At 35.4% G+C, this 19,000-nt stretch overlaps 2 protein-coding genes across 3 annotated transcripts in view; both read right to left on the bottom strand.

Moving 5' to 3' along the window:
• The window catches only part of LOC142344907 (uncharacterized), an 84,372-nt gene extending 72,725 nt beyond the window's left edge, over positions 1-11,647 (bottom strand). The window contains exons 1-4 of one of the 2 annotated variants that reach the window (XM_075396963.1): positions 10,756-11,647; positions 3,943-4,125; positions 3,373-3,566; positions 2,064-2,185 (exon numbers count right to left, since the gene is read on the bottom strand). In XM_075396963.1, the coding sequence (XP_075253078.1) occupies positions 2,064-2,185; positions 3,373-3,566; positions 3,943-4,125; positions 10,756-10,946 (690 nt within the window). In that variant the 5' untranslated portion in view covers positions 10,947-11,647. The remainder of the gene's footprint in view (positions 1-2,063; positions 2,186-3,372; positions 3,567-3,942; positions 4,126-10,755) is intronic. The other variant, XM_075396964.1, reaches the window with a different exon arrangement.
• LOC142344913 (26S proteasome non-ATPase regulatory subunit 1-like) overlaps positions 1-19,000 on the bottom strand; it is a 628,982-nt gene that overhangs the window by 447,464 nt on the left and 162,518 nt on the right. The window lies entirely within an intron of this gene.

The following is a 19,000-nucleotide window of genomic DNA, read 5'->3' as shown; positions in this document are numbered from 1 at the left end:
GTTAAAAAATAATGATTTCGGCCGTTTTCTATGATTTTTTTGTTTGCAATTGACTTTATTTGACGTAGTGTTGCACTGAGAATTTTCTTGAAATGCCGCTGAAACGTTTGGACTGATAATTACTTTATACGAATAGTATGGGGTTGGAGTGTTAGTTTTGATGCTAAACCTTTTTTAACTGTATATCTTGTTTCCTTGTCTTCTTGGCGATTAATTTGCAAGTTTTTCAACTAATTTGCTGATTTTCAAGTCTTTCTACTTTTGGCTCATTGTATTGTTTTGTTGAACTTTTTGGTAATTGAAATAAAACCTCATGACTGTAGAATCTTTTAACTACAAAGTGTATAAGTTTCTATTGCTACAAAGTTTTCTCTTTGGCAATTTGACAAAAAAAATTGAGAAATTTAAAGATTTCTTTTTTTCTTTCTCTTCAAAAATAGAGATGCTTGTGAGCTCATTAAGGCTTGGCTGATATTTTGTGGTTGGGTAACTATTTTTCATTGCTTGAAACATTGTTTTTCGTTTGTATGTGTACTTGTGGTCCATGAAAAATAAATTTATTTTTCCTAGATTTTTATGTCGATCTTTTTTGCCGAAACTTTTGTTGTTTGAGTTAAGATTTTTAATTTCTCTGCATTGTTGCGTTCTCCATGGAGACATTAGTTATTTAAAAACCAGTTCTCTCGGTGGATATCACTTCGAGTCGTTTCCGCAATTTTTCAGGCTGTGTTTTTTAAGATATGTGCTTACATTTTCATTTTTTTTTTGAAGTCAAACAAATTGGAGTAGTGATTTTGGTAACGCTGAAACAGGAAAAGGAGCGAAAAAAGCGAGTGGTTTTGCGGTTTGATAATATTTTGCTCTAATGTTTAAATTAGAGTGAGAAAACGTAATTTTAAAATTAGAGTTAGAAAAATTAGAGTGTCTGAACAAATTTTCGCGTTCTTGCTAGTGGTTTTTTGTCCAGATGCATCAATTACTTTTATTTTTACTGTTTTTTCGATTTCTTGGATGGTGTTTTTTTAAGTAATGTCCACAAGCCATGAATGGTTCATTCTACACCTAGTTTTTTCTTTGAACCAAGTTTCAGTTTCTCTCTATTGGATTTTTGTTCACATGTGGCATTTTGACATTGACTTTGTTTTTTTTAATCTGATTTTTTTGGAAACAGTTTTCCCAATTCACTCATAGTCCGTTCTTGGTCTAGTTTTTTGTTTAGTCAATGAAAAATCTCTGAATTGTACGTCAGGACTTGTCCTGCTTTGTTTTTTAATTCGCTTTACTTTTTGATCACGTTTTTTTTTTACGTAAGTCACGTTTTTTTACGTTGGACTTCTGACCTGCTTCACTCACCGTTTCAACTGAATGGATTTTAATTTCTTTCATGCATTGAATTACGCAATATGGTGAATATTGTCAAAGTCAAAAGATCAAAAGAGACGGAATAAACCGATAAAGCCCAGTCATTAAGTCATTGAGATTTAGGTTATCAAAGTTCATTAGACTGTTTGCTAGCTGATATTGGTATTAAGCTTATTAGCCTTCAGTTTAGAAGCTGATTGAAGTATAGTTTTAGAATATAACTGAAGCTGCACGCCAAATTAGAACACTTTTTGACACCGAAAAAAAAATCAGTCAATTTGTCGCTTCTTTTATTTTTCTGTTTCAATCCCGGTGTGCATCAAGCACGTCAACGGCGGCTGTTTTCCGGCAATCTGCCAGTTATGTTTAAATTTTCTCGAACGAAGTGTGTCTTTTATAATGCAAAATTTTTGCTTAACTGTTCTCTTCTAGAACATTGTTTAGTGATTTTTTGACCTCGGACATTTTGATTTTTGAGTGATTTGATCTGCGCGCCTTCAGAAATTAAGTGTGTACATAGAACATAGCCCATGTAGCCCAGTAGTTACTGTCAACGACGACACTGATCCGAGAGGTCGCGGGATCGGACCCCTCCCCATTTAGGTTTTGCACGATGAAAGTTTCCAGCAATTCGTGAGACGTTAGTGGGCTTAGTGTATTTTTTGTTATGGGGAGTGAGTTAGAATGAGTGAGGTCTATACCTCGTGCTGTATGATTGTGAAGTTGTCGTCAATGTCGTTCTCAGTCTCGTGGCAGTTGTCATCCAGGGTAGAGATCATTCTCTGCAACACTTCTATCTTCTTCACCATCAGTCGCTTCTGATCTACAACACACAATACAGATAAGTGTCTGTTATCAAAGTCGAAATCGGATCCAAATTGCTCAAAATTACATTTTCAAGCAGACCAACTCAATTAGCGGTTATTTTTTGAACTATAAATTGAATGGAAAGTACGCCGCAATTGGTTTCTTTTTTTAAAACTCTAATACTCACTGATGGTATAATGAAGAAAGTCTAATGTCACAATATTTGCAGTGACATTGTCAATTCATCCTGACAAAATTTTATTTTCATGTTGGTAAAAGAGGTATACGCGTTACCATATATATCGGAACAAGCCGAACTAATAATAGTGTTTGGTAAATTTCGTTGAATCAACCATTTATTTGTGTTCCCGGAGTCGATTTAAAGCTATCATATTTTCAATAATCGTAGATTCGACCTGATCTTTTGTGTATGGTTCAGTGTGTTCCTGTCTGTCTAATATCTTTGGATCTCGTTATAATGTTTTTAAGCAATATCCAATAGAAATGGGCATAGATTTTTGCGCTAGCTGCTAAGACCTCTTTTAATGAGCTTATCAGCTAATCTCAGCTGAATGAGGGCATTGTAGTAACTCGTTGATGAAAGAAAGAAAGAAATGGAATTTATTTATCAGAATCTCAATAAATGCACAGCACAAGTTTAAAAAGACTCGGAAAGGATAGGTAATGAGATCATTCGATCCTCCTTGTCCTACCCGTGGCTATTCACGAAATATTAAAAACATAAATGCAAAAAAACTCAAAAATTAAAAAAATATATTTTAATATATTTTTTGTATATTTTTATATGACATTCATAAAGATCTCCCTGTGTACTCTCTTGATCTGCATTATATGTAGGTTTTTGAGAGAGAACAATAGCAAATCCTTTTTTCACAGGGCAGTACAACCACTTTCAGACCTGATATAACGCTATAAGATTGAATTGTACCTGATTAATGACGTCCACGAAAACTACTTATCTGTATTTGCAAAATTGATACAGTTGTTGGATCTATTCGGTTTCGACCCCCAGTGTTTTTTACACCCCCAGTTACAAGTTATATGTTGTTATATAGCACGTTACTATGTAAAAAAAATAGCACGTGCGCCTGGGGGCGTAAAAAATATAAGCCCACTAAGGGGACGGGGGGGGGGGGGGCAAAACAGAATAGATTCCAGTTGTTGATGAGATCTGCAGTTTACCTTGGAGTGTGTTGCTCTGTCTCTCGAGATCCTTGACCACTCCTTCGGTATGTTGACTCCTGCAGTCTTCACACACTGCACTTGCACAGTGGAAACAGTAGCTCAGTCTGTCTGTTGTCTTCTTGCACTCACTGCACACATTCCCACCCTTCGCGTCTCCCCCTCCTCCCCCTCCTTTGTTCATGCTCTTAGCTCTACGCACAACATGTACAAACATGTTGTCATTGTTTCATTCAAAATGATCCCTCGCTGTTATTCGTGCTACATTTTCCATATAGTTAACAGTTTCTAGTAAGTAATAGAATACATCAGCTGTTCAACCTAGTGTTTTTAATCAATGAGTTTTAAATAAACTGAAAGCGCTCTTTATATCGCCAATTTAATCAGCCAAATATTTTGCTGAGCACTGTTGACGCGGCAAAATATAGTGTAATGCTATGATTTAGGAACAATAATTATTTTAATGGATCTTTAGTTTAGGTTTCAAAACGTTGCGCCAACTCGGCTAATTTCAGGATGTCAATTATTAGTTTTACTATTAGCTAGTAATCTTTAGTTCTAATTATCTACCTGGATAGCTTTGGGGATTTGGTTGCAACGTCTGAGTTGCTGGAGCACCTGCTGGCAGTGGAGTCCTCATTGGCACTGTGATGACCTCCTCCCCCTCCCCCACTTCCCCCTCCACTCTTCTTCTGGTTCTCCAGCAGAGTGATGGCCAGGTAGTTGATGGGGAATCCGCCCTCGTTTATCAACCTGAACAAAACAGAAAAACAACTCCGAGTCTTTGTTCTATTATGTATTTTTTGCAATCTTGGCTTTAATGACTATAGACTGTAGCCTTAAACCTGACCTGTAAATTAGGTACTGTTATCATGCTAGACTAATTCTGATTGTGATTGATCAGTTTCAAAAAGCGCACTGATTGAAGTTGAGCTGCAGCTTTTTTTACAGTTGATTCGTATGCATTTTGGTTATTTTTCTACCCTTCATTTACCTTCTACTTAACAATGCAAATTGCATGAAAAATATTTGACTACGTATTCCAATTTACGAAAGAAGATAATTAATTTGATCTGCCACGTTCTTTTAGCTGTGAATGTAATTTTACGTCTCTTTTTTCTCTTGTTTCCCTTGCTAATTGCTCTCAAACAAAGTTTGAAGCAATTATTGTACACATGTCAGTCCTTTTTTATTCAAAATTTTTGCTTGACCGTTTTGACTTTTCGAGTGACTTTATCGCCGCTTTTTCATTTTGCGTGATCTAAATTTCTATTTCATTCAAGTTAACCCTCCCCCCAGCCCGACTGAAGCAGGCTGTAATAGATTCGAGCTCCCACTGGTCGTTTGTGAGCAATTCTTCCGACGTTAGTCGGTTATTTTTTTTATTTTTAATGTAGCTTTTTCAATACGACTCCTGCTTATTGTTTTCAAAAAGGAAAAATGTTTGTCATATTGTCCTCCCTTATTGGGCCACAGCAGTTTATGAACACGAAGGCTCCAACTGATCGAGAGCTATATTTCTGCTATGAAGTTCCTTTTCATGCTACTTCTGTTCGAAATTTAGCGACGATGTTTTCACTAGCCCCAGCGCATCTTTAGTCTGGTTTTTAAATAGAATGTTTTGCTAATTTTAGTGACGAACTTTCTATTAGGCACTCATTGAGTTGTTGTTCCCATATTTTATGAGAAAAATCAGAGCTATATGGTAGCTCTTTTTGTTCAGACTATTTTCTACTTTTTAGTGGTAAGACCAATATAAGTGGTATGCTTTCAAAGCTTTTTGCGCCTAAAATTTGACTACAGAAAAAATTCTGAAAATCATTCTGAATAAAAATTCTGAATCATTAATGTTGGCGCAGTTAGGCTATTTTAGCCAAATTCTTGATCATTTTGCCTATTTTTGGTGAAGTTGTGGTTTTTTTTAACACGTTGGTTCTTTTTTACACCTTAAATCAATATATTTTCATCATTGTCATTAGTTTGGTGTTTATTTAAAAAAAGAACATTGTTAATTTCCTCTGATACACATAAGAATAAAATGCAAATGGTAAAAGAGGCAATGTAAAGTTAAGAATATAACATAATATAAAATTTTAAAATCATTAAATTACTTAACTAAAAATTTGACCTTATATTAGTAAAAAAATGGCATAAAATGCGAGCATACTCATATTTTATCGTATGCGTTTTTGAAAAGCATACGAAAACTGAAACATGATTCATTTAACCCAAAACGGGCCCGTGAGATATATGTCAGAGGTGAAAATATTCTTTTTTCAGACGTTTTAGCGCTTAAAGGCTTTGGAAATTAATTGTTTTCATAACGACGAAGCTCTGAGCATCTTTCGTACCCATTAGATTGATCAGTTGGCGTGTAAAATTAAGTTGACGTAGAAGTGGATGTTCTCATCAAAAATTTCAAAGTGAAATTTTAACTTCTGAATCGATAAGGAATTTTAAAACTGTCAGCCATATTAAAACCATGTTCACAGATATGTGTCAGGGTTTTAAATGTTTTATGTTTCCATGTTTTTTACAGAAAATATAAAATGTAATTAAATTTTTTGATAAGGTAGTTTTGAATAGCCGCACAACGTGAGCTGGGGCTATTATTGGCCTTCTCTTGGTTTTTTTATTTCGCGATTTTTGTTACGACCATATGACGTCACAACCACTGCAAATCTGCTTTTTGTTCATTCTTTCATGCAATTTCAAATGAAGTGCGTGCGTGACGTCCTTTTTCGCTCTTATTGGAGCGAGTTTTTGTTCATTCGCTCGATTAAATTAAAAATGACTTCCTCACTTTGAAATTGACTTTTATTTACTTTAATTCAAAGAGATAAGGTCAAATGGATGTGTCGCTCTAATTGAAGGTTATTTGAGAGCAGCTAACAGAGGCAACAAAAACATACAGATTTTTAATCAAAATATAACATATCAGCCTTCAATGAAAAGACGAATTTTTTTGGCCTGTCTTTTTCACTTTTTTTGAGACTGCAGTTCTACGAAGCTATTGCGGCTATTTTCTGGCAATCTGACAGCCTTGTTTGCTTTTTTGGGAGTATTTACGTCTCGGGATTAACTACACTAGAATTACCTCTGTTAAAACATTTCTTTAAGATAGCCTGGAATTTAAATGATCTCCGCAAAATTCCAAAAAATATCTGCAAATCCCTACTAGAGGGAACTGCTGTTTCACATGTTTGCACATTTCTACCTCGAAAACGGCGATAAACAGTTTTTTGTGCAATGAGATTAACATTTGCTATAATTCATGACATGAAATGCAATCATTAATAGGCTGGGGAAAAGTGATGAGATAATACTAAAATGTAAAGAAATACTTGTAATTATCGCTTCCTTTTTTAACCTGGGAAACAGTTGAATTCAATTTCTGTACGGTGACAAGTTAGACAATATTATTACAAACCCGAAAGTGGAAAATGGCTAATAAAAATTTATATGTAAAATAATTGCGATTCTTAAAGAGAATTGTTTCTTGTTTTTGAAAAGAACTGAGAAAACATCAAACGTTAAAAAATGTTTTCAGCTTTTCGCTGTGACATCATTGAGCAGTTGTAACAGGCAGAAAAAAACTTAAATCGTTTCTCCAATTTTAAAGGGGCACCTTAATTAGAGATAATTTTTTCTCTTTAAAGAGCGCAGTTTATGTAAAGGCCAATATCTAATCCTGCATGCCATTTTGTCTACTATATTTACTACAATATTTTTGTTCGGCTTCTGGTAAAATTTTAAAAATTACTTATGGAAACGAAATATTTCATATAGGTACAGTCATTTTCATTTTAAGAGATTTTGAGAGAAATCCAAGTGATATTGTAGTTCCTAGTAGTTTCAGTCTAAGAACAACTCTGATACAAATATCATCAAGATGAAATAGTTTTTTTAATAAGTATTTTTATACCAGAAGACTGTGATTAATCTTTTCATCTTTTTAGGGAACAAGGCAAGCCACTAAGGACTTTTTCGGGATGTTCCAACAAAGCATTTTCTCTTGAAAAACATACATGCTCCCGGGCGCTGTTGAGTTCTTCATAGTCTGTCAAAAGCGAAAGAGACTAGAGGAACTGATTAAGCGGAGTCAATGTAATGTCAAAATAATTTTGAATCTTCAGAGGACTAATCTTATCGTCGCCAAAAATAGTTTCCTTGCAAGCTGTAGAAACAAAAAATAATGCATGAATGCTAACATTTGTCTGACAATCTACCCAATGCAGTCATGTGATGCTTTTCATGCCGCCAATTAAGAATCTGGTAACACTCTGTATCACGTATAGAATCATGCGAGTCGCCTTTTTAGATTTTTTGCCCTATGAGGCAGAATTTTAGACCCTTTGCGTGCTTAGCTTATGACCATTTTTTTCTGCTTGATACTTCTGACGTGTTACTGTGACGCAATTTCTCAACTCATGATCGATATAATCCACTTAGTCTTAGCACTTAAGTTTTACAGGATTTTATTAGGTGAAAATGTATATTGTTTATATAAATCGGTTCAGTGGATATAATTGGTTCAGTGGCCGTCAGTTGTCCGCATCAAGCGTATTCTTTCTCTCTCTATCTCTCTCTCTCTCTCTCTCTCTCTCTCTCTCTCTCTCTCTCTCTCTCTCTCTCTCTCTCTCTCTCTGAGATTTTTTACGACCTCGTTAAAAGTTTTTTATCCTTCCTAAAATTTTATGGTATTTGGAATTTTTGATTTGTTTTTTTTTTAGTGGTTTTGGCGACCTTTTCAGGTGCTTGGACGTAATTTTGAGCTGAATTTGTTACTGTGTTTGATCAAAATTTTGGTAATCAGGTTTTGGCCCATTTACTTCGAGCTTCTCTGTGGGTCCAGCCAATGTGGCGAGAAATTAGTTGATCAAGTGATTGTTCACTAAATATGAATCAATTTTTCACTCCGATTTTCTTGTATGTAGCTTTGCGTCACTTTTTCCATTCTCTTTTCCCCTTTTTCATATTGCAGAAGAAATTAATGAAACTTTTTTTTAAAGAAAAGAGGGAAAAATGTGACAATTTGTGAATATTGTGTTGTTTTGGTTTGGGAACTTCTTGATGTTTTTGCTGAAATCAATAAATAAGCTAAATCGTAAAAAGTTTGGCAATCAAACAGTTCAGCTTAAACTGTAGACAACTTGATCAGCAGATTATAGGTTGCTCACTGAGCTTTGCTTTATGAAAAAGATAACGATTCTTAGTCATTTACAGGGCAACAAAGCTGTCTTGATATTGGCAATTAATAGAAACAGGGGTGAAATTTTGCTCTACCTCATAGCATGGTTTATTCTAAAACTACTAAATAGGCGTTGAGTGTTTATCAGTGAAAGCGTCCAATTGACTATCCAAATAGCGGGTTAAAAAGAGTTAAGCGAGCTAAATTTAGGCTGCATTTAGGTGTAATAAGCGCTATATGTAGAGACCTACCTGCTTGTGCTGTAATAGCTCATCTTTTAGTTTCGCTACTACCGCTACTTTCCCTGAACCAGATTTTTTCTCTTCTCTTTTGGAAAGAATATTACTAAGTTGTGGCAAAATTTCACTCTTTTTAATTGCTCTCGAACGAAGTTTGAAGCAATTATCGTAAGTGTGTATGCCTTTTTTGCAAAATTTTTGCTTGGCAGTCGTTTTCTTTCAGAACATTCTTTCGATTTCACTTCTTGAGTGACTTGGTTGCGCGAAAAATTTGCGGGTTCGAACCCCACCAGGTTTAGAAGTTTTTGCATCATAAAAGTTTATCTTGCATTTGCACCCCTCGAAATTGTTTTCCTCGCCAGTCGTTCGAGAGCAATTCGTTCGACGTTAGTCGGTTTAGAAAGTTTGCAAATTATATCAGTCCTGTGGTCTTTTTTAATGCGATTTTTTGCTTGACCAATGTTTCGTCGGACCCATTTGACTTTTCGTCCTCAAAAATGGGATAAACAGTTAGCGCTTGGAGAACATTAGGTGGCCGATCAGCTCGCTTAGAGCCGTACGCCTTACTATTCTCTAAGCATGCGATTCACCGAAACTGTTTTGAGGAGACAATTTCATGATGTGAAGGGCGGTTCTTAGTCCTAATAGTTAGATCCCCTCTGTCACCTCCCTCAGTCACCCCGCCCTCGCCCCAACCCCCGTCCACCCTCCTCTAACCCAGTGAATTGGACCACCCTCTCGTCCAGCTCGCCCACAACCCTACCCCCCATCACTCCGTTCACACCTAGCTGATGCATTACTGAGCCACAGCTGGGTAATACTACTCGACGGTCGTTTGAGAGCAATTCGCCCGACGTTAGTCGGTTATGTTTCCTTTTTATGCATAGTGTTTCAGATTCTTTATCTGTTGCATACGGGAGATCATTTTAAACATGACATAAAGTATCGGCTTTTAGCGAGTATATATATATATATATATATATATATATATATATATATTTATATATATATATATATTATACTCGAAATTAAACTTTATAGCGCGATGCATATTGACAACACATTAATTTGGAAGATACGAAAGAAAACCTTTTTGGTTAATAATTGCATAAAAGTTCCTTGGATTACTAATTGCGGATTAAAACGAAAATATGCAGATTAGTTTTTACATATATCTCTGCTCAGAAGTTCGTTTTATAAATTAATTCTCAAGAAATCAAACATAAAGGGCTAACGTCGGGCGAATTGCTCTCAAGCGACAGGCGTTATCGAGTGGTTGGCTTCAATAGTAGTCATCTGGGTCTTAGATGATCACATGGGGGGGGGGGGCTGACAAGAGGTGGTCCAAAGTCCAAATCGCCAGGTGAAGGAGGGCGGAGGGAAGGTGTGCATGTGTGTGGGGAGGGGGTCCAATTTTTAAGATTAGAAACCGGCTTCACTACATGAAATTGTCTCCTTTTAAAACAGTTTCGGCAAATCCAATTTTCAGAGACTATTAAAGCGTAAGGCTCTAAGAAAGCTGCTCAGCCACTTAATGCCCTATGGCTTGGTTTTTACCTGTTTATCCCGTTTTTGATGACGAAAAGTTAAAAAGCGCATAACTAATATAATTGCTACAAACTTCTCTTGAGAACAATTAATTACAAAATTCGATTTATCAATATTTTGGCTTATCGAAACAGTTTTCAGCGGAAAATAGTGACAAAAGATTGGTTTGCAAAGACAGCTATTGAGCGTTTTTGTTCGTTATGAAATCGAAGAACTATTTTCTGTTTCAAAAATTTTAAGGTAAGATCTTGCATGATAAGATCTTTGAAATTCCAAAACAAAGCAAATTGAAGTCAAACATCAAACGCACATTGAAAAGTTTCTTTGAGGCACCAAAATTTTTTCAGCGATAATAAAGTTTAAGTACCTAATCGCCTTAATTTTAGCTAAGTGATTTAGTCTTACCTTGAGGGGCACTTTTTTCTGCAAATTGGGCAAACCATGACAGGTTGTCCGGCCAGTCGGTTAATGCATGTGAAGCACACTGTGTGACCGCATGGGATTATCATTCGGGGCTGATTGGGACCCTCGTGTGTGTAGTTTTCATAGCACAGAGGACACTCGGTCGGTGACCTGTTCACCTCTACGTCTCCCATGATGGCTGTCTGTGTCGTTCAGTCGTAATCAGAGGACGAAAGGTCAAATAATTCTGTATTAGTAACACAGCGGTTAAATGTATGAGATCGGATTTTTCAAATCGATGTCCTTGCAGCCAATTTTATTGAGGATCTTGTATAAAAGGAAATAAAATAAAGCGAAATAAAGCTGTTTTTAATGTTTCCCGAAAGGTTGTCGCAACGGAAATTTTTATCAAGTTTTAGTTATCGGTTTAGGTATATTTTATAGATTTTTATAGCTTATAATTCAATATAGTTGTTTAAAAATTGTACTATTTTTGTGTTAAATTTATAAATTGTTTACTTCTACTCTAATTCAATGTTTTTAATGCTAAATAGCAATTTGCTATTTTTAATTAACTCGCCTAGCTATTGAAAATTCAAACCAAGATAAAATCTCTTACCTAAACGGATGCTAAATATTTGTTAATGCAATTAAACTGGAACCGACTGTTAGTAAAAATTATAGAGAACATAAAAAGTGGGGAAAATTTGAAGAAAGAGCTCAAAATGTAATTTATAATACACTTTGTGTATATGCCAGCCACTTCCTCCAATATCAAATTCAAAGACGAAACGTCGTCTTTTCACAAATTGCGTTGGAAAGCTATTTTGGGAATTCAATGTTTACATAAAACGTCCCAGCTCACTTGCGCCCCGGGCAATTTTACGGCTTCCAATATTTCTAAACTTTGTTGGGAAGAAAAGCCAGGGAATAAATTTGGGCTAGTAAGTGAATGGTTTGGGTTTTGCCAGATATTCAGTTGATCCAGAGATTGTAAATTGGTAATTTTTTGATGCATGACGCGACGGTCAATTTAGTCGAATTACAAGAAAGAAAAGTTTCTGGATTTTATTTTTTTCCAGATGTCATAAGCTCAACCCTGTAACCCCTCCCACCTCCATCCTAACGCCCCCACCCAAAAAAAAAACAAATCTTCGAAACGAAGATATGGGGCTTGCATATCTTAATAAAAAAAAGTAAAAAAGTAAAAACGGATTTTGTAATTATTTTGTCTAAAAATATTTTCGGATTTCACTTTCTAACTTAAATAATGCACAATTATTTGAGTTTTAACAAGATTTTTTTGGTAACAATACTAATCGATAAATATTTATCGTCTCACTGTAATATTATCGGCTTACCAGAACGGAATGCTACAATATTATGATTAACTCCGATATTTAAAACAGCGCAACTATTTTGTATTGACCAGTCTGGAAGTAAATCCGTGACAAATTTTTCGCCCACATTCTCACGGGAGAAGACAAGAGAATTGGGTGGAAAACAACCCACGTATTAATCCAGTTAACTTGGGGAAATACTAAAACTAGTGTTATATTCAATTGAAACTATTTTATATCACTCTTTCGGAAATCGTTTGGCTATTAATGGCGGGCATTGAACCGACGACAGATTTTTTTAAAAACATTGAGTTTATTTCTGATTTTTATTACAATTGAAATTTAGTCTGCGTCGATTTATCGGAAAGCGCCATCAGAAGTTTTTTTAGTTTTTTTGTTTTAAATGAAAGTTTTTTTTGTAATCAAACTGAAAAATTTAATAGTTTCTATACTTTTTTGTAAAATTCAGAAGACATTTATGTTTTTCTTTTTCAATAATACCTAAAGCCTAGCAATCAGTAATTTTTATGCACTTCTGTCCATCTTTACTTCCTTACCTTACTCTTTATTGCGATAATGATTAGTTAACTTATATTATGATTAGTTAATATAAGTTGCTAGGCTTAATTCTGCCCAGTTACTCTTCGGAACTTTATGCCCTCAATTCGTTATGGTAATTCTTTAACCAGTTGTAGCCATAAGATAGATATTTAATTCACGAAAGTTGCGCCTGAAGTTTGCCGTATTCGCACAACTTAGCTACGTGAGTTGTAGGTTAGTATACGGTTTTACCACTGGCCATAGAGATAAGAAATTGATTTGGTTGTAAAACCCGCTTTCCTCAAACTCCTTCCTATCAATATACCGCAATCCATTTTCCACAAATACAAAACGTTATTCAGACGTTTTACATATACTTATAAATAACAGTTTTGTTTTCAGTTCATGAAACGCACTTTCGAAATTCAAGTTTTGCCCTGTTGATAAATTTTATTTGTTCACATGAGTGGAGTTTCGAAGTTTCTGCGGGCAAATTGTGTATATAAAGTGTAGGAGCTTTCTTCTGCCTGGAAATAAAGCAAAAGTACTATACAAATTTGGCCCTGCGCCTTGTACAAAAAGGGACAAAAACAGGAAACATTCACCGTTACGTAAGCATTTTGCCTGATACTTGATCAAGTTATACTGCATTATATAAAGTGTTGGAAAGCTATCGAGACATTATTTTTCTATGTTAAATCTACTCCTTCGGAGAAAACTCATGAAAAGTTATCTGGTTTTGAAAACATCGTGGTTTTGGTTAGCAAATTGATCCTGGACGTCGGCAACCAAGAGCTAAACGATCTCGAGATGATTCGTTGCGGTGCATTATGTTTTGAGGCTCGTTTTTGCTTTTATCTAGTGCGAAGTACGCTAAACCTTATCATGAGCATCCCTTTAATGATTTTTTAAATATTTTTCTTGACGGACAAAACTGGATATCGAATTGGTTTTTCCTATCACTGTTCCAAGTGCCTTCTATGCTCGTGAGTAATTTTTGACCGAGGCTAGCAATGTAATAGAGAAAATAAAACCTGTTCAACGGTCATGTCTTTTTGAAACAAAAATTATCCTCATGCAACCGTGATGGGTTTTTGCTGCGTTTGTATTAAGAAATTCTGAGAATTTTCATTTCTTCATATAGCTTCTTTTTCAACCTTTTGTACCGCTTCATATAAAGTAATTTCATAACAAGAAGAACTTAGAGAAATGCAGCAAATTCACCCTCTAATATAATTTCCGGCGCTTTCTGTTGTTTGTAATTTTTTTGATTTTTTGTTGACGGCTGATTTATTTTCAATCGACGTTATTTTTTGTTCGATATCTATACTTCTGCAAAACCCAAACCGCGCTCACTGGTAATTGAAGTAGTTTAACTCAATCGCCGTAATACTTTAGCGATTATTTTGTTCCTCCATTTGTTTCAAATGTGGCCTTGTGTTTCATATGAAAGTTCACGCGCCTATGAAGTTCAGCAAATTACAAATAGCTTTTTTATTCAGACCCCCACTTTAGTGGGGAGGGAGGAACTATATACTCAAATGGGTTTTTATGACTCGAAGAGGAGTATTGATATTCTACAGGTTTTTACGACTCGAAGAGGAGTATTGAGATTCTACAGGTTTTTTTTAAGCAGAAAGCAAGTGTGTTCATGACTTGAATTTTGACTTCTTTCTGTTCGAGCATTTGCCTCCGTTCTTGATTGTTGACTTCTGTTTTCAAACATTGGACTTTAACAGTAGCTCCGTTTGTAATGTATAGTAATTCGGAACTGCTGGTAGTGTTTAAGGTGAAGAGGTCATTTTGCGATTTTTTGTTCCTATATAAGTCAACCCTAATTATCTAAACTACACCGCACAAACCCCCCACCACCTATCTAACCGCCTCCCCAACACCTACCTACCCCTATCCCCTCCCTTTACCTAGCTACCCCCACCTACCCCCCCCCCCCCCTAACTACCCCAGCACTACCCACCACCTCCCCAACCTATCTACCCACCTACCTACCCCCCACCACCACCTTCCCCCGCCCCAACTTACCCCACCACCTACCCCTAACTAACCCCTCCCTTCACCTAACTACCCCCAGCACCACCCACCTCCACAACTTATCTATCCAACCACCCCACATAGCTCCCCCGCACTTAAAAAATTGTCGGCGTTTTTAAAACACTTTAAAGTGGTTTGTTGGGCTACTTTTGTTTTTTTTGTCTATTTTGATTTTCTGATTTTGGTAAGGTTAGGTTAGAGATTACAATGCACGACGATTCGAGTCGCTTCCGGTATTCTACCGGCTATGTTTTTTTTGTTCAGTCAATTTTGGCCGATCGATATAATCATTGTAGAAAATTTTGGGTGGTATCATTAGAAAGTCAGTCCAGCGTAGAATATGGAATTAAAAAGATTTTTTGAAATTTCGTTTTTTTATAGGGAGTTATGGAGGTTTAAAGTTATGTGAATAATTGCTGTTTTTATTCACATTTTCAGTAATTTTGACCAATTTTTCGTCAATTTTGCCAGAACTTGTTGAATTGTTAACTGTATTGTTATTGATTACATCTTTAAAGATAGAGGAGGGTTGTTGAGTTGTTCGATCCAATTTTTTTGGCTAGAATTTATGCTAAATTTTTCAAAATCAGGTTTTTATCGAGAAAAATGGGACATTTGCTTTTGTTAGCCCACTTGCTTTAAATATTCTGAAAGTAGTCACCTTAAAACGGCGGTTGAATTCTTCCTAAGCTCAGAAAAGAGCTAGTTGTAATCCTGCTGGCTTTAAGAGTCTTCTGGATCATAATTTTGCATGTTTCTTTGCAAATTTAAACTCGATAATTACAAAACAAGCATTTTTTATGACAAACTGAAAAATTTTGTTTAAAATTTTTTTATGAGTCCATTTTGTTTCCTTCTAGAATTATTACATTTTTGGCAAAGCTAATTGAAGGAAAGCTTAGTAGGAAAAATTTACTGCGTTGGAAAAGTGCTCATCTGTATATGTTAATTCTTTTTGTTGAATAGTTTATGCTTTTTGGGCTGAGACCAAATTATCTCGCAAAATTTTGTGGATTTTTCGTTGTTTTTTCTATGTTTGTCTTTCCTTTTGTTGTTGTACGCCATATACTTGATAACGATAGGTCTCAATCCCCTCCCCGAGACGTATAACTCCAAGTAGTTGAAAATTTCAGTTTATGGCTGTTTGTTTTAATGACTTTCAAATTAAATTTTTTAAAGTTTTTCAACTTTCTCTTTTTGCTTTCACTTTGGTCACCATGTAACTCAATCTCACTACTTAGATTTCTCAATTACTTTTGATGGTTCAACCACTTTTATCGTGCTTTGTCCTTTTTAGGGAAGAGTCGTTGATGTTAGGATGAGGGAAATTTTAAAATTTTTGAAGTGAACATCTTGGAAGCATAGTGCCTAGAATAGTGTGATGTCGTAAAAATGTTTGAAGTTTTGGCTTCTTTGTTTGTTTGTTATGTGTTTGTTATTTTGTCGGGTCGTGACGTGCTCTCTTTATTAACAGGCCCAATTGGCTTCCTGTGGTGTTGCAACTTAATTTATTGCTTTTTGTTGAAATCTTAAATCTGTTCCTTTTTGGGGGTTTTTTGTTTCCAAAAACATATTTTTCAGCATTTTTTGAAATAGCTTTTCGTTCAAATTGTAGCTGAGTGTCTGTAAACACAAGTCACAACTCATTTGCATTTCTCGGCTTTGCTACTACTTTTACTACGAGACTTCGCAAAGTGTTTGAGATTTTTTATATTTGTACCTTTTATAGGATTTTGTTTTCTTTTTGGTTTATGACAATAATCGTAAGTCCCATTGGCTTTAAAATTTTGCGCAATTGAAGATTGGATCATGGCATGTCTCAATTGCTTCCTATGGAGATATAAATGAAAAATTCGGTGATTTCAGGTGATATCTAATGACATTATTAACTGTGAAGTTAATTGTTTTCAAAAATAGAAACGTATTTTTTAACTTTGAACCTCTTTGCTATTTTTTCTCTTTTTTGTCGACGTGTTCACCAGTCGCATTGAGACCGTCTAGCGTGGCATTATTGTATTTCATTGGTTGTTTTTTGAACGATATGTATGTTTTTGATCTCTTCATCATTTGGTAGCCAATTAAGTCAAGAATGTGGATGAGCGGGGTCGGAACATCATGTGCGTACGCACATTACCGAGCCTCCTTGTTTCTATAACAGTTTTTTTGGCAATTGAATGATTTTGGGTTTATCCAAACGTTTTTATATTTTTTATAGTTTTTGTGACCTTTTTAATGACTTCCGAATGCTTGAAGAGCTCTTATTAGTCAATTAAAAAAGCAGTAATGTTACAGCCTTTTGTCTCTTAAGCTTTTGTAGTTGGAAAATTGCTGCCATGAAAGTGGTCGATTATAGAAAAGTTAGCTGTTAAAATTTGGACGAAGTGAAAAGTTTTTGTCTTTTCTATTTCGGCTGTTTTATATTTATTCTTTCAGTTTCTGTTTCATTATTCTTTTTTCGAGTTTTTTCTTTCTGCTTTGGTTTTTTAAGGTTTTTCTTAACATTTTGTTTCACATGGCTGGAAGAAGGGAAAAACTGATAGTTATTATTGTTTGGTACTGTTTGCCCCTATTTCAATACTAGCTCCATCGATTGAAGCTGCGTTCACACTCGGATAACCCAAAGCGTTGAATTTTTTGCCATTCTGTACTCAAATTTGTGCTTCTATTTTAATTTTTTCATCTGATTGGATGGTTTTTTGTTCATTTTCCCAATTGACATTTCTTCCACTGTTTTGCATAATACTCGAGACCAGCTGGGTACATTAAAATATTTTTTGCCTGAGAAAATTTACGAAAGGAGATTAAAAAATAAAAGGTCGAGATAAAGGTCAATTTACTTGAAGTTCTTTTACTTTCGAAGCTGCAACTCAACCAGGTCGAAACCTGTAATCTTCGTATGGATCTGTTCCAGCTAAGTTCCTGAATTCTTGGATGTCTGTAGATTCTATTGACACTCAATTTTTAAATGGTTTGTCAATCTCGCTGTTTTGAAACTACATCTCCGATAAATTCTTTGTAAAATTGGGATATCCCTATTCAAGGTGAAATATTTGAGCTGTGGTGGCGCTTCAAATATGTTTTGACAGTGATAGCTTATAAAATAAAGTTTCTTACACGAAACTGTTCGCAGATAGCATAAGTGAAAAGATTCAACACTTTTGTGACCAGATATTAAAGGAACCGCATTTGCCCCAGATCCACAAAGCTATAAAGTGTCTTTTCCGAAAATCTGTTATTTTCTTGCTGTAGTAATCTGATTCATTATTGAGATTTCCGGAAGTTTGCTGTTTTGTGTCAAATGACTTACCATAGCTTTCGGGTTTTGATAAGTATAAATCCGACGCTCGAGATCCTACTTTTTTGGCCCAGGTGTAGGTTAGTAATTAGAAACAAACTGACTCTTGTGAAAAGCACTACTTTTCCGGCATGTCCCAATTTGGCGCTGAATTTCTCGCCAGTCGGTTTCTTACAGGCAGCGAAAAATGCAACGGTTGCACCTGTTTTATTGTCAATATGCAATGCATTAGATATGAAACAATTTGAGGTTTATTAATTCTGAGTAATTGTGTGTTATAAGCAATTATCAATGAATCTGTAAATAATAAGCAATATGGCTGGCCGTAGTCGGTTATGTTTTTAGTTCTTCGTTTAAGGCTTTAAAATCTTCAAAGGTTTATCTTTCAAATGAAGTCCCTTCATGTATTCGACTTGATAACTGAGATGTGAGCCGTGTGATTAACCGGTTACGGAAAAAAATCCACGGAAAAAACCCTTCTTCATTTTAGACAGAAAATAAACCCCCGCGGAAAAAACTCTTGACATTATCCTAATGGCTGAAATTATCCTAATGATGCTGTTTCGCTATGGAAACTTAAAACAAAACTTGACTTGCAAGTTCAATTTGATAACTTTTTCATATTTATCCTACCTTCTCAGTCCCTTTTTGCGGATCTATCCAGCTGTATTTAAAGCTGAACATTTTTGGATGTCAAGAGCATTGACACTTTCATTTTGGGATAATTTTTGCTTCAATCTTTGATATCTAGCTCTTTATAATTTGATTTGAGGAAATTCGTGGATAAGTGCTTCGGTCAAAGGCATACTGTGGAACAAACCGACGGAAATGACTTCTAAAAATACTTCATCATTGAAACAAATTCACTTTCGCATAAAACAGCGAAGCATTCTTCACCATTGTTGTTACAATTCTCTTTTGGATAAAACATGTGAGGTCCCATGGTTAGCGAAAACAGCAAAATGTATGTTAAGTCACACTGCTTTCATGTTCATACCATTTTCATGCGATAGAATTACCAGCA

The sequence above is a fragment of the Convolutriloba macropyga genome, chromosome 8, assembly GCF_964194025.1.
Source record: "Convolutriloba macropyga chromosome 8, txConMacr16.3, whole genome shotgun sequence".
Taxonomy (NCBI): Eukaryota; Metazoa; Xenacoelomorpha; order Acoela; family Convolutidae; genus Convolutriloba; species Convolutriloba macropyga.
Note: the sequence above shows the minus strand (reverse complement) of the source record. Positions and strands in the feature narration are given on the sequence as shown.